At 36.9% G+C, this 16,288-nt stretch overlaps 1 protein-coding gene across 2 annotated transcripts in view; it reads right to left on the bottom strand.

The window, feature by feature from the left end:
* The window catches only part of LOC136836489 (mitochondrial 2-oxodicarboxylate carrier-like), a 237,119-nt gene that overhangs the window by 80,853 nt on the left and 139,978 nt on the right, over positions 1-16,288 (bottom strand). For both annotated transcript variants that reach the window (XM_067100821.1, XM_067100822.1), the window contains one exon: positions 7,880-7,930. In XM_067100821.1, the coding sequence (XP_066956922.1) occupies positions 7,880-7,930 (51 nt within the window). The remainder of the gene's footprint in view (positions 1-7,879; positions 7,931-16,288) is intronic.

The raw sequence follows: 16,288 nt of genomic DNA, 5'->3' as shown, positions 1-16,288 counted from the left end.
TTATGAGGAGAGTGACCATATAATTGTTTTTTGCATTTTATTGTGTTGAATTGTTGTCATATTGAATTGTTGAGTAATTGAAAAAATGGCTCTATTCAACGTTCAAGAATTTTTAGCAGACACCTCCATCCAAGAGTTATCTGAAATCACTCTGACTAAAGCACAGTGGAGTGAGATAGCAGTAGCATGTGGTGGTCAGGTGTCTGTCAACATGGTAAAGGCACAAATAAAATTCATTGCAATCCAAGCATTGATGGACTCTGGTAAAATAGATAAAGAGTTAGGAGAAGCACAAGAGTTGTTGAACGCAGCTGAGGCAGAACTTATAGATAAACATGGGCAAAAGAAAGAGAAAAGTGATGCAGAAGCAGCGCTTAGACGTCTAGAAGCAGAAGGAAATTTGATTAAGCTGAAGATGCAAGCTGAAAGAGAGAAGATGCAGGTTGAAAAAGAGAAAATGCAGGCAGAAAGAGAAAGGGAAGACAGAGAAAAACTAGAAAGAAAAGAAAGAGAGGAAGAGAAAGCTGCTGAAGAATTAAGAAAAATAGCAGAAGAAGAAAGAGATAGAGCTAAGCACCTGAGAGAGATGGAAAGGTTGAAAGCTACAGCTGAACTGCCCGTAACATCAACTAACCCTGCTCAAGGTGATTCAAACCCTGTATTTGATGCAGTAAGAGTGTAGAAGTTAATTCCAAAGTTTACAGAAGAAGCCCCAGATGAGTTTTTTGACCACTTTGAAAAAGTGGCTGCAGGAATGGGATGGCCAGAGGATAAATGGTCAGTCTTGTTACAGTGTTTTCTCACTGGTAAAGAAAGAAGTGCCTAATTAGCCTTATCAACTGATCAGTGTAAAGAGTACAAGGTACTTAAACACAATGTGCTACAAGTTTACCAGATGACCACTGAATATTATAATGAAAGATTCAGATTTTTGAGAAAGAATGACCAGATAACTTTCTTGGATTATGCCTACAAAGTGAGAAGATGTTTTAAACGATGGTTGGAGGCTGCTAAAGTTAAAACATTTGAAGATCTTGAAGAATTAGTTGTTCTTGAACAATATCTTAGGGGAATTCCTGAACACATAAGAGCCTATTTGAGAGAGAGAGAGGTGAATAAACTTGACAAAGCTGCTACACTTAGTGAGGACTACAATATCATCAGCAGCAGAAGGAACTATAATGTCAAGTACCAGAATCAACGCACAGGTTTTAAGTCTCATCCAAATTTCAGGAGCAGATTTAATGGGAATCCTACAATTGGTCCCTCAGCAACCTAATGTAAAATCCTCATATAATAATGTTGCAAGGCAATTACGGAAGCCTAGTGTTGTCTGCTACAAGTGTGGAAGAGCAGGACACTTCAGTTGGGAGTGTCATCAGACACATTGGCAGTCCAAACCAGTTGGTCAAATAGTAAGAAGTGACCAGGTGAAACAGACTACAAAGAGCAATGTAGGGAGGAGTCAAACTCCGGTGAAGACAAACTAAACAAGCTGAGTGTTTAGCAACCAGTGGAAATGTAACTTCAAGCAGTGAGTGGCTGAGCAGTTTGGAGGCTTTTAAGCCATATATCTATGAGGGTACGCTGAATACTCCAGGAGGAAGTGTGCAGGTACCAGTCAAGGTGTTACGTGATACAGGGAGCAACCATAGTGTGGTAGTCCATGGTGCTCACCCCCAGTTGGAGGAGAATCTTACAGGAGATTCTGTTATTTTGAAGGGTATAGGAGGAGATGAGGTAACTCCTATATGCCGCTTACACCTGTCATGTGAATTAGTGACAGGAGATGTTGATTTTGCTGTAAAGGACTCACTGGCTGTTGAAGGTGTACATGTTCTGTTAGGGAATGAAGTTGGTAGTGTGCCATTTGTTCCCTGTCCTATAGTGACAGATAAACCATTGAGGATTAGTCCTACGGTAGATTTGGAGAAGAATAACCCCCACCTGTTTCCTAGCTGTGTGACTACTAGGAGTATGAAGAGGACTATGCCTGCAAGTGAAGAGACTGAGGATTTACCCAATCAAGAAGGATGTTTCCCCTAATGGTCTTCTAAGTTACAGAAAGAATCTAATGTAGATCTGTTACACTATGACCCGAACTGAGTGGGATTCAAAATTTTATTTTCTCGAATGTGCCATGTTAGTTGAGCATTTACCATTTTCTCAAACAGTTTGCATAAGCAGCTTGTTAAAGAAATTGGTCTGTAATTATTTACATTACTGGGATCCTTTCCAGGCTTGGCGATAGGAATTATTATAGCTTTACGCCATTCACCTGGAAAAAAATTTTGAAGCCATAAATGATTATAAAACTCTAGTAAATATGACTTTGCCAAAGTTCCTGAATGGCAAATCATCTCAAAACAAATATTGTCACCTTCAGGAGCAGATTTATTGCTGTTCGAGAGAGCATATTCCAATTCTTCCATATTAAATTTTCTATTATAATATATATCTTCTATTGTTTCAAAATTTATTGCTATTAATTCTATTTCATTTTTCTTTGTGCAGAAGTGTTCATCCAAATTTTTATCACTACTTACATTTGCTAAATTTTCTTCCATTATATTACTAATTTCTTTTGGATCAAGTGTTCTTTTCCTATCTTTTAATATGGCATGTTTTGGTGGTTTAACATGGGTACCATTTATTTTCCAGAATTTTTCCCATATATTTTGTATGGGAGTATTATTGGAGAGATCTGATACGTATTTCCTCCATGAAATGATTCTTCCTTGAATTACTTCTTTTTTAAAATTTGCAGATATTTTGTTGTATAGAGGTTTTAATGTAGCAATTTCTAGTAATAATATACTCATTTCTTGTGAAGTTCCTTCTAATATTGGTAATGTTTTATTTATTTTACTGAACTTTCTATTCAAATGATCTAATCGTCTCCCTACTGAGTGTTTTATATTTATTAATTCTGTTAACTCATCGGACAACCATGGAACTTTGTGTTTTGTTGGATGGGGTTTTGACTTTGGCATTGCTTCATCAGCAGCATTTTTAATGAAATCAACAAGAAATTTACTAGTTTCATTATGGTCTTTTAAATATTCAAATGGTGGGATATTTCTAGTGTGCATTTCATATCGTTCCCAATCTGCTTTATAAATATTATAGTGAGGGACATGTTTTGCAGGATTATTTTGTAATAAGGAAATTAATATTTGGAAATGATCGCTGGTGTGCAAGTCTTCAACTGTATTTCAATATAATCTGTCAACTATACTTGCTGTGCATATGTAAGTCTACTGAGGAAAATGTTCCATGTACTTTTGAAAAATATGTGTTAATTTCATCATTTTTACAGCACATATTGTTTGAATCCATGAACTCTTCTATTTTACTACCTGTTCTATTAGAGTTTGTACAATTACAGTCCCATACTGGGTTGTGAGCATTAAAATCACTTACTATAAATGTAGGTTCCTTGGTATTGTAAAGTAAATCTTTAAGCTTATCAGTGTTGTCATTTTTATTAGGTTGGTTGTATAAATGATAAATTATGGAATTATCGTTTTTTATTTGTATTTTAATACTTGATATTCGCAAGTCAGTCAAATTTACAGGTACTCTGTCATAACATACATAGATATCAGTACCTGAATTTCCTTCTTCTCTGGATGTAGATACTAAGGTATATTTACCCATTGTTGATATTGTTTTGCTGACATGTTGTAAACATAGTATCATTGGTTCACATTCCCTTAGTAATTGTTGTATTTCTCCCAAATGTAATCTGGTCTGTAGACCATTTATGTTCCATTGTAAAATATAATTATTGAAAGTATAACGTTAGTGTGTTCAAGTGTTATTTTCTTTTTTGTGGATCATCAATTTGCATTTTTTCTAAAATCCTATTTACAATATTTATTTGTTTTTCTTTATAAGACATTATGTGCCCAATGCACATACAGCCCTTTTCGTGAATGTCTAAACTAGTAGTTTCTTTATTTCTGTATCTTATAAAATTTCGTATAGTATTTGATAAACTGTCCTTTGTTATGCTTTCGTTTTTGTTGCACAGTTTAATGAAACATTCATTACATCCACGTGTTTTCATGGGTCGTTTCTTCGTTTACTCTTGCTGCACCTATTATTGGTGCTGGAGTAATCTCTTCTCCCATCACATAATATTCTTATCAATGGTTTGTTCCTCTATTTCCTTGATGTTCTGGGTATGTTTCCATTGGTTTTATTATTACTTTAGGAGACAAAGGTATATTCTTATCAGTTTTTGGTTTATGTTCTTTCTTTGGGTCTCCTGCCTTTATTTTCATGGATGTATCTCTAATAATATTTGGTTTTTTGTTGGTCTTGGCTGGAGTTCTCTCTAAAGGCCTCTTTTATTCTTTAGTTTCTAATTCATCATAACTATCTTCTAACATTTCTGTGGTGCTTGTATTATCTTCTAGTGTTTCCATTTCTCTTTGTATCTCAAATGAATTTGAACAAATATTTGTATACTTTTCTTGGTTCTTTGTTATGTTAGTTTCTTCTTGCAAAGTGGTTATTTTTCTTTGAGACTGATCTATCAGGGTTTTGTTACTCTTATCTATTTCCGTTTTTGTTTCATTATTTGATCTAGTTACAGTATAAAACATTCGTTTTCTAGCAGGATCATGCATTCCTCTAACTTTTAATTCTAATTTGGCCTCTTTTATTGGCATTCCTGTCCTTTCCTGAAGTAATTTTAATTCTGTATTGTAAATATAATACATACACTCCTTAGACCTTACATGGTGATTTTGTCCACAGCTAACGCATTTCGGTTCGCCACACCTCCACTGTGTGGTATGTTTGTCAGATCCACAATATGCAAATATAGATTTATTATTACGGCAATTTTTCTTTGTATGTCCATACATACTACAGATTTGGCACTGTAGTGGTTTTGGAACATACAGTCTCAGTTCTCTGCTCTGGCCAATGGTTTTTATTTCATCTTTGATATTCTCAGTGTTTTTCCATTGCTCCGTCTACTGGTTACGTTGCATATTTCACAACCTTGTACATTGTGGTACCTTTTTTTAAGGGAATCCAGCAATATATTTTTTTCTATTGATTCTTCATCATTATCAGGGTGTACTATGGTACCCTGTACACTGTTCATATTGTCATGTTTTTTTACATGTACCTTTATATTGTCAATATTTTTAACAGTTAAGTGGTTTTCTGACTGATTTTTTGTTGTGGTTTCTATCAACCACATCTGATCTTTTATTTGTCTGAATGACATTTCAGTAGTTGAATGCCGATTCAACAGGAAGTTTTCTAATTTCAATGCCGATATTTTCTTCTCTGTTTCTAAGGTCAGGAATCGTGACCAGCTTTCACTTCCAAAGAGGGAGTCAAAGTGAGTCAAGGTTGGGTCAAGGTATTTGTTTTTTTTTGGGGTCTGCTTTTCATTGGAGCATATGGCTCCAGTGTAATTACACTAGTATTTTTTTCAGATTTTTCCAGAGAGAGGTTGTCAGAGGAGGTTCCAACGGTTGTCACCTGTGCCGAGTCGCTACCATCATAGGGCAGGCCCAGGGGTACTTAAATCTTTAAAACCACTTAGCATAAAGATTGAGGTAAAGAAAAAAAAAAATAAACCTGAAAATCTTAAAGAGATATCATCAGTTTTTCATGGGGTTTATTCTTCCACCAATGGCACAAGTGAGAACTGACTCCCAAATGTCCACTCCCTTCCCTACCCTACCCCGCCCAAGTGTAGGCCAAACCAGCTTGCTAGGACTGGCAATATTACTGGAATACAATCATCCCCACTCTAATCATGTTATGGGCAAACCGGATAGAATGCCGAGAGCCCTATTCCCAAAACCAGAACCCCCTGGAATCCGTGGTCTGGTCCTAAAGAATAGTTCTGCCTGATGTCTCTCAGGTCCAAACATTGTCGGCCAGTTGATGGTCCTACCACAGTTCCCACTATTTAGCTTCAGATATAAACCCAATCCCCGTCCCCGTTATGATATCTTTTCCTGTTTATCAGGTCCAATAAATTTTGGCAAAAGTGGAAAATTCCGACAAAATTAATTCAAAGGAATAAAGAATGGTATATGGGACTCTTGGACTCAAACCCAGGAACAGATTCCTGGGGCTCAAGAGCCCCCTCACCACGTCAAGGTGGTCCCAAATCAAGGGGGATACTCTTGCATAAATACATACAGCCATAAACAACCTATCAGGAAACTGCATACAGCCATAAACAACCGAACGACAAACTGTTGTTCTGCTTATCACCGAATTGGATAACAACAGCCCTTTTGCTTGTATTTCAACCATCGTACAGTAGTAAACAATTACGGCAGTTATGTTACAAATGACGTTCAGTAGAATAGGACTGATATACTTTTACATTATACCCTTATTCAGTATGGATAAACGATCGGCAAGGAAATATACTGCTAAATTTAAGCTGCAAGTTGTAGCTGAATCTGAGAAAACAATGTTCAAGCTGCTAATGACTATAAATTATCGGGCATCGGCAACATGGATGAAACTCGACTGTAATTAAAATTAGAAAGAAAGTATTTTAACCAAAACTGCTGGGCATGAAAGAACACATATTACTGCTGTTTTCACGCCGATAAAAGATATGTAAAGCTCGTATTATGATGAAATCAACTGAAAATAGCGAACGGAATCTTTTTTTTTTTTTTTTTACAAAATATTTAAGTTATATTTCGACTTAAAAACACTTTGTATAAAGAAAAATAACCTTGCCCCATATAAGGTACCTAGAGATTCATTTACCTAACTAGAAGCAAGAAAAGCGCTCTGAACTGAGTTAAATACAGTGAAATAAACTCACTGCATAATCGATTAACAAACCAAAACATTGATCACTATGATCGCAATTTATAATACAAAAGCAATATAAGAATATATACAATACTATCGGATACAGTGAAGTAAAACATAACATTTTAAAAGATCCATGAAAAAGATGCATATTCGTTATGCTGATGTTTGTAAAATATATTAATATGTGAATATAGAGTACAGTATAATGTAGGCTAGGGTACCGTATATGTATACAATGTACCATAGTGTAGGCTAAGCTAATTCTTGTTTGTTATTCAATTTCTCTTTGTACTGAATTATCGTAAGTCAAACTGCATGAACCTCCAGAATTAGCTGATATTAATAATTACTATACTGTATATGTATAGAATATACTTTATAATGTAGACTAGGCTATCATATGAGTATACATGGTACTGAGTAGCCTAGTGTAGGCTAGGCTATATTTGAGATACGTCTTTTCCAAAAAACGATGGGTTTTTTGGAACCTAACTCCGTGGTAAGTAGGATAATACCTGGTACAAAGCATTTTTTTTAGTTTTTTTTTTTGTGTTTGAAATATCAAAATAGGCAGTTCTAACTGTTTTTTTGCCCCGCGAATATGGGGAGTTTACTAAATCTCTGAAATTGAATGACATGATAAAACAATATTTGAAACTGAATGAAAATAGCAAAATACCAGCTAGATAGGCGGTTAACTACTGTATATGGAATTGCGCTACAGTATACTGTACTCCAAGTTGGCACCTGGGTACCCCATCACGTAGGTTATTTGCTAGTCCTCGTTACTGGGTGGATTTCAGCACTTAGTGGCAGAGGCAGACTCCCCAGATGTCTGTTAAGTTGAGTTTCTACTTAATTATAAAAATGCAAAATATTGTTATGAAATACAATTGCTGTATCAACCATATAAAAATGATTTTTAATTCAAGATTGTATCCAAGAATGATAAGATACAATAACTGCATTTCATGCCAATGCTTGCGCTATATCAACCTACTTAACATTCACGATTGTACTTTAAAACACAAACATACAGTATTAAAAAAAATGAACTCACCGCTGGAGTGGGACTACCGAACAGCTGTTTGTAGATCTCAAAAGTAAGAAACTGAAAGAAAAATAGTTTCAACACTCTTGGTTAACTTATTACTGAAAAAATCAAAATGTAGAGGTAAATTCATGCTCACTCTAACTTTAAAAAAGATGCCACAAAACTATAAAATGATTAGTAATCATTAGTTTTAAAAAGAAATCACAAACCTTATAGTACTAATTACCAGCTATGCTGAATATGAGTTTGAATACAAATTAACTCCTTGAAAAGAATACAAAAAATATTGGAATGGCGACAAGTCTAGAAGCATAAAGGAAAAGTGTCCTTAAGGACAATAAAAAAAAAAGTGGATGATGGTAATCCAAGACATACAGAAACCAGCAAGAACAAAAATTTTTTTATAGCATAGCTGCTGTTTATCCTCAGGGGAGTTACTATGCTCTCTCGTGGTTTCCCCAGGACAAAGCAACCAGTCTCAAAACAATTATCTTATAGTTGTCTCGGCCAGAATAAGTTGAGTATACCTTAGTTTAACCAGACCACTAAGTATAGAGCACATTGACACAGTGATAGAATATAAAAGACTGAGGACAAGAGGGCTCTATCTTCTGTCTACAGTAACTGTCTTGGTTTTCCTTTTATCGTACTCACACTGATGTGACGACAGTGTGTATGTCAGCTATTTTCCTCATTACACTCTGGTTTGTCCCGAGTTCAAATATCTACAGAATTGCCTCCCCCCAAAAATTCTCAACTGTGCATTTTTAGACCATCTGGAAGACTCAAGCTATGTACAGTTTTAGGACCCAATGAAAAGATTTAGTCCCTTGAAATTTTAACAAATAGGCTTATGTTTGTTAAAACTGGGAACTAGTAGGCCTCCCGCAAGGTAAGAAGTTGGGATTAGATTGATAGGCTATGCTGTAATTGCCAGGCTGTTTTTTTTCTTTCTAACAAAGTGATAATTACCATTAATGCAACATTAAACAACTTTGTTATTGAAACTTAGTCAATAGCTTTTTTAACAGATAGATAATTTGAGGTTACCGAATGGGTAAATTGGGTTACCCTAACTTCCCGTGTACGAAACTTGCAAGCCTTGGTGATTACTAAAGGCCGGTATTTTGTGATATAAAAACTTCTCCATTTATCTTTAATATCAGGGTTCTTCTTGCGTTAAAGGAAATACATTCATGCAGATCTACTTCTAAACGGGTATTACTCCACCAATAGTGACATCACAGGTTTAAAGAAAATTGTTATAATGCTTGTCTTTTTCCTACAGGATTATTAAATGTACTTTTTCGTAATGGTGAGCTTTGTCAAACAAATTAAAATCTTAGGAGACACTGATTTCATATAATCTGGTAAGATGATTCCAATAATTTGAGATTTTAATTATGTACTGTACCAACTAACACAGCCTATAACCTTTTCCTGGTGCTTGGGAATAGACTGGGTTATCAAAGTTCCAAAATGTATAGAAATACATTGTATGGGCATCTATTTCGTTTTTTTTCTTAATTGAGGTTAGAAGCATTTATGAGTAAATTCTTTAAGGCACTGTTACTGTAGTAACTGTGAGGTAATAAATTAATACATTACCACTATTTTATGGATATGACCCATTGATCATGGCACAGGTCGACCATCACTAAACCGGCATCACTGGGACCCGCAGGACGCCAGATTAGTGATTTTCCCAGATTACAGACTGGTTAGGTTAGAACACACTTACTTGACAGTTAACCACCTCATCCTACCTTTAAAATACCCTGTAAATCAGTAAAAGTTGGTTAATAAGGAAAAAAGAAATATTAAATGAAAATCATGTGAAATTTTAGTGAAGTACGAAAAATAAATGGTACGGGTAATTCTGTTGACTTACGTTCATCACTGCCGCTTCCAAAGTGAAGAGCTGAAATTTACAACAAAGCACATTTCCATGCCTTGAGGTTAAGGGCTGTCAGGTTTCCAATCTCCTTCACCTTGGAGTTTTTTTTTATATATTTTACGCTATTGTCATCTATATTTTTACTGTACTATCTTATTTTTTATTTTGACTACCCAAAAGAATTATAGTTTGCGTAAGGTACGCATGCACAAACTCATTCGCTGGCGTCGGAGAACTTCCTGCAGCTTGTATTGTTTCATGTTGTGATGCATATGATTTTCTTATTTATATTTTATGCTATTCTCATTTATATAGCGATACCTCAATACTCGTTGTTAATTGGATCCAGAAGGCATGAAAAGTGCCGAAAATGACGAGTACCAAACAAATTTTTCCTATAGAGAATAATGTCAAGTGAATTAATTCATACCATAACACCCCAGACAATTCCATTTTAGAAGGCATTTTTGTGACGATGAGCTTGTATTTTACTTCTGTACAACATAATCATACATAATGAAAACAATAATTAGATTTACAGTAAACCCCCGAGTTCGAGTTCACACATTCTGCAGACTCAGCGATTCACAGGTTTTCCTGTGGAACCTATCTAAAAATTATTTGCGGGAAAACTTGCCCATTCACGGGTTTTTCTGTGGAACATTTCTATAAAAATATTCATGGGAAACTAGCTATTCGCTGATTTTTTTGCTTTTCCATACAGCAATATTCTGTATTTTCATATTATTTACTGTATAATGACATTAAATAATAATGTGTAGTAATAATACTACAGTGCATAATAGTAATAAGATCAAACATTAATAGTACAGTAACAATAAATATAAGATTAAATAATAATAATATTAAATCATATGAGTACTCACCAGTGATGAATGTTGATTACAGATGATGATGAATTAGCTGTGCAGTGCGATGAATGACCATGAAGATATGACTGCACAGCAGAGTAGAGAAGTTACATCTCCTCTGAGGGCGCCTCTTCAACTTCTTCAGGAAGCACTTCATCAGGGTTTCGGGAGGCGCCATCATGTTAAGGTATTTGAACATGGCAATGAAGGTGGTACGGTAGGGCTGCATGAACTCACTAATGGCATTGGAAACATTTGTGGCCCTTTATTCATTATCATCCCATCCCTTTATCACTGTCTGCAGCAGCCTGGCTTTTTAAGAAATTTGCACAGACCTTGAAATTCTTCAAAATCCTGGTCTGTTGGTGGGATAGAGAGGGCAGCGAGTTCTTCACCAGCAATGACCTTCCCAAGTAGTCTACCCTCTTCATACTCCTTCTTGATGGAGGCGACTGCACTTGAAGTCACGCCATAACAAGCTGCTACTTCTCCGTGACATTTGCCTTCACGTAACGTTACAATAATGTCTGCCTTCTCCTCGGGTGTCATGGTCTTCCTCTGGTGCTTAGGCTCTTTGCCAGAAGCCTTAGAAAAGCAGGGCACTTAGGGGACATCTTAGTGCATGATTTAAAAAATACGCTTAGTCAGTAGTACCATACACACAAAAAACGCACAACCAAGAGATACCAGTGAACTGAGATGCTGGGTCATTTGCTGACGATCAGTAAACACGTACCTAGGCATGTACACACACTACTAATGCGCATACGTATAACATTATATTCTGCGCATGCTGTACATTTTATTAGATTTTTGTTGTATGATGATTTTTAAATATTACGTACATAAAGTGTTTTAGGGTGATACGTAGCATGTAGAGCATATCTAAAATATGCAGTACGATACGCAGTACAATGAACTGGCAGGGAATGTATGTTTATGTATGTCTGCAGACTGTTTTCACATTACGTACTAAGTATATTTTTGTGACTTCTGTAAATATTGCACTACTGTAATACATTAATGTAAACAGCAAAATTTCAATAACATGTATTTGTTTTTCTTAAAAGGTGCATTACCCAAGCCAGCAAATGGGCAGAGAAAGAACATTGGATGTTGGGATGCTGACATAACCAGGAGCAATGATAGTCGACATGCTATTGGCTGTCATCTGCAAAGCAGCCAATCCAGAGCACCATTCATTTACCTTGGCACTCACTGACTGTACACTCGGTGAAGATGGAATTCTGGGAGCCCGCATCTCTCCGAGTTCACTGCGTAGTATGTCGCATCTTCTCGTCGAGTGTAATTGTGGAGCTCTCTGTGTGCTGGTTTTAGTCTTTGTGTATCAGTGCTAATCATGCCCTAAAACAGTGCGACAACTATACCAGCAGTATTCGACTGCTATGGAAAGCAACAACGTACAGGCAAAGGAAGGCGGTGATGTACAGGGACAGGAAGGTGATGATGAAGGGGAATTAGAATTCTTAGGCTTCAATGAACCCACGCCAGAAGAAGAAGAAGAGGAAGGGACACAAGCAGGACCATCAGCTTCTCCTCAAGGTTTTCAGGCCAGCAAGGGGTGGTTCCACCATTTCCGGAAGCAGTTCTACCTAGAGTTTGTTTCTCTGCATGGGGAAGCAGCATATGCAGACACGGAAGCAGCCACAAAATATCCCAAAAACTTTAAGAAAATCATCCGGGAGAAGGGCTACTATCCACAATAGGTGTTCATTATGGATGAAACTGGCCTCTTCTGGAAAAAGTTGCCATCCCGGGCATACCTCGTGAAGGATGAAGCCAAAGCTTCCAGATTTAAGGCCCAGAAGGATGGGGTTATCCCCTAATGTATGAGAATGCAGCTGGCTTCATGTTGAAACCAGGTTTCAATTACAAGGCTGCGAACCCGAGGGGCCTAAAAGAATAAGAACAAGGAGTTGCTGCCTGTGTTCTGGATGCATAACCCTAAGGCCTGGATCACCAAAGTCCTTATAAGGATCACTGGTTCCATCACAGCATCATCCCTCAGGTTGGGCAATACCTGAGCGACTTGGGCATGGCGTTCAAGGTGTTGCTGATTATGGATAATGCTGGTGGCCACCCTCTGGATCTTTATTAAGAGAGAGTCCAGCTCAAGTTCCTCCCTCCCAAACCACTTCTCTCCCCCAGACTATGGACCAGGCTGTGATCCATGCCTTCAAGGCACTCTATACCCAGAACTCCCCCCAGCACCTTGTGAATGCAATGGACACTGACAGTGAATTTATGCTGAAAGACTATTGGCATAAATTCATGTTTGCCATATGTCCATCCGTCGTAGACCAATCATTGAAGGAAATGAAGGAGACCCTGAACGGGTGCTGGAACAAGTTGTGGACCGAGTCTGTGCATGATTATAAGGGCTTCGCTCCTGAAGAAATTCAACATTCAGCCATTAGTAAGGCAGTCCAGTTGGCAAGGATTCTAGGTGGAGAAGACTTCGAAGACATCACCAAGGATAAAGTCGGTACCCTCACTGGTGCCCACTCTGACACCCTGACGAACCAGGATTTGGAAGACCTGATGAAGTCTCCGAGGAGGGAGGAGGAGGAGGAGGAGGAGGAGGAGGAGGAGGAGGAGGGAGGAGGAGGAGGAGGAGGAGGAGGAGGACCTGACTGTGGAATGTCTGCCCAATTAAGACGGTAATTAAGGAGGTGAAGGAGATGTTTCAACATGGGATCCTTATAAGGAACACTCCTTGAAGTTTTCCAATATCCTTGATTCAGCATTGGAGCCCTATAATCAAGCCCTCATCAGCATGAAGCAGCAGCGACAGCAGCTGCTTATCACTATCTTCATTAAATGTACGAAGAAGGACCCTCCAAAGCCTCCCAAAACCCTTGAAGAAGTGCCTCCCCAATTGCCTGAAGTAGTGCCTCCCTAAGCACCTGAAGTGCCTCCTGAAGGTGAATAGGCACCCTCAAAGATGATGTAACTCCTCTGCTTTGCTGTGCAGTCATATCTTCATCGTCATTCATTGGGCTGCACAGCTAATTCATCATCATCTTTATTCATCATTCATCACTGGTGAGTACCCGTATGATTTTTGTACATAATTTTAATATGTACATAGTACTGAATTTTTTTTTAATGTGCATACGTATTTTTGTTCTCTCTCTCTCTCTCTCTCTCTCTCTCTCTCTCTCTCTCTCTCTCTCTCTCTCTCTCAAACCGGATGGCTTGAATAGTAACTGCATGAAAGAAAATGTGTGTGCTATTCAGGCGTACACATTTTCTTTCATGCAGTTACTGTTCAAGCCATCTCGTTTCCCCTGTAAAAGAAAACGGGATGGCTTGAATAGTAACGCAGGGGGACTGGATCATTTTCACACACAGCTGTAGCCATACAGTACATACATATATTTTAAGGATAAAATGTTTAAGATGACTTTGAAATAATGATAATATAATTTCAAAGAATAATACAGTAATAGGATAATGGTTTATGGTATTTTGATGTAGGATATTCAAAATAGGCAGTTATAAGTGTTTTTAGAGGGGGGTGTCAAGCATTCACGGATTTTAACTATTTGCGGGGGGTCTGGTATGCATTCCCAGGAATCTAGGCGATTAACTGTAACACAAATAATCCTCTATTAATTAACTTCACTTTACCTTTTGCTTTTTCACAAATCATGACCTCAGTAACACTACCACCCATTATTTTTTATTTATCCAGATCAACAACACTTTTCCTACTTCGAGTGTTTTAAGACCTGTTTTGTAAGTGTTTTGATTACTTTAACAACAGTCATAGCTTTGTTTCTTTATTTTTTATGACTGTGATCATATTCTTGGCTCACGGTACTCAGGCAGAAAGATCAGCTCTAGTATTTAGCTTATGTGTGTATGTGTGTGTGCATACTTCAAGCTAATTCCTTTTCTGCTCACTGTTATCATTACAAGTTTAAAATCCCTTAAGCCATTTTTGGCCCCATCTAATGTAACAATTCATGTTTACCATATGCAGTAAACTCCCCCGTATTCGTGGTCTCACGATTCGCGGATTTCTCTATGGAGAATACATACGCATTAATCGCTGAAAATCCGCCCATTCACGGTAGTTTTCACTGAGAAATATTCACTAATTACTGTATTTTCATCTCATTTTCATGACTAAATGCACTTTTTGGGATAAAATCATTAAAATACTCAGGTAGTGCTCGAGTTATGATAGTTCACCTTACGATAATTCGATTTTGCAATGGGGTAAGCAATTAATACCGATACGACAATATTTATGAAATATTTTTAAATTCCAGACAGGCGCAGGCAGCAGCGTACAATCAGGCAGTGAGAGGGACCAAATTACAACACACCAGCTTCTTTTCCTCCACCTCTTTATCCCATCTTCTAGTTTAAAAAAGTAACAGAGAATGATAAAAGTATTGTTAGTAATATTATACTCTTATGTAAATATGTACAGCCATGAACAACCGACCAAGAAACTGTTGTTTTGTTTATCACCGAATCGGATAACAACAGCCCTTTTGCTTGTATTTCAACCATCATATAGTAATACACAATTACCGTAGATTACAGTACAAATGACGTTCAATAGAATAGAACTGATATATTTTTACATTATACCCTTATTCAGTATGGATAAAAGATCGGCAAGGAAATATACTGCTAAATTTATGCTACAAGTTGTAGGTGAAGCTGAGAAAAAAATGTTCAAGCTGCTAAGGACTATAAATTATTGTGCATCGGCAACATGGGTGAAACTCGACTGTAATTAAAATGGGAGAGAGTATTTTAATCAAAACTACTGGGCATGAAAGAACACATTACGGCTAATTTTACGCCGATAGACGATAAACACGTAATGTTCGTATTATGATGAAATCAAGTGAAAATAGCGAATGGAATCTTTATTTTTTTACACAAAACAAACGCCCCAAACAGCCAATATCATCTATTAATAGAAAAAATAGCTAAATCAATTTCACAACGACACGTATTTAAGCTATATTTCAGCTTAAAAACACTTCGTACAGTATAACGAAAAATAACCTTGACCCATATAAATAAAGTATCAAGAGATTCATTTACGATAACTAGAAGCAAGAAAACTGCTCTGAACTGAGTTAAACATGGTTAAGTAAACGATTTCCAAACCAAAACATTGATCACTAAGATCGCAATTTATAATACAAAAGCAATATAAGAATATACATACAATATTATTGGATACAGTGAATTAAGGCACAACATTCTAAAAGATCCATGGAAAAGATGCATATTTGTTATGTTGATGTTTGTATAATACAATATGTGAATACAGAGTACAGTACATAGGCTACGCTACCGTATACGTATACGATATACCATAGTGTAGGCTAACCTAATTCTTGTTTGTTATTCAATTTTTCTGCATTGAATTATCATAAGTCACTCTGCATGAACCTCCAGAATTAGCTGATATTAATAATTACTATACCGGATATGTATAGAGTATACTTTATAGTGTAGGCTAGGCTACCATGTATGTTTACATGGTAATGAATACCCTAGTGTAGGCTAGGCTATATTCGAGATACCTTTTTTCCAACAAACGATGGGTTTTTTTTTAACCTAACCCTATCGTGAGTAGGATAATACCTG

This window comes from Macrobrachium rosenbergii, chromosome 56 (genome assembly GCF_040412425.1).
Source record: "Macrobrachium rosenbergii isolate ZJJX-2024 chromosome 56, ASM4041242v1, whole genome shotgun sequence".
NCBI classification, from domain to species: domain Eukaryota; kingdom Metazoa; phylum Arthropoda; class Malacostraca; order Decapoda; family Palaemonidae; genus Macrobrachium; species Macrobrachium rosenbergii.
This window is presented reverse-complemented; position numbering and strand designations above follow the sequence as displayed.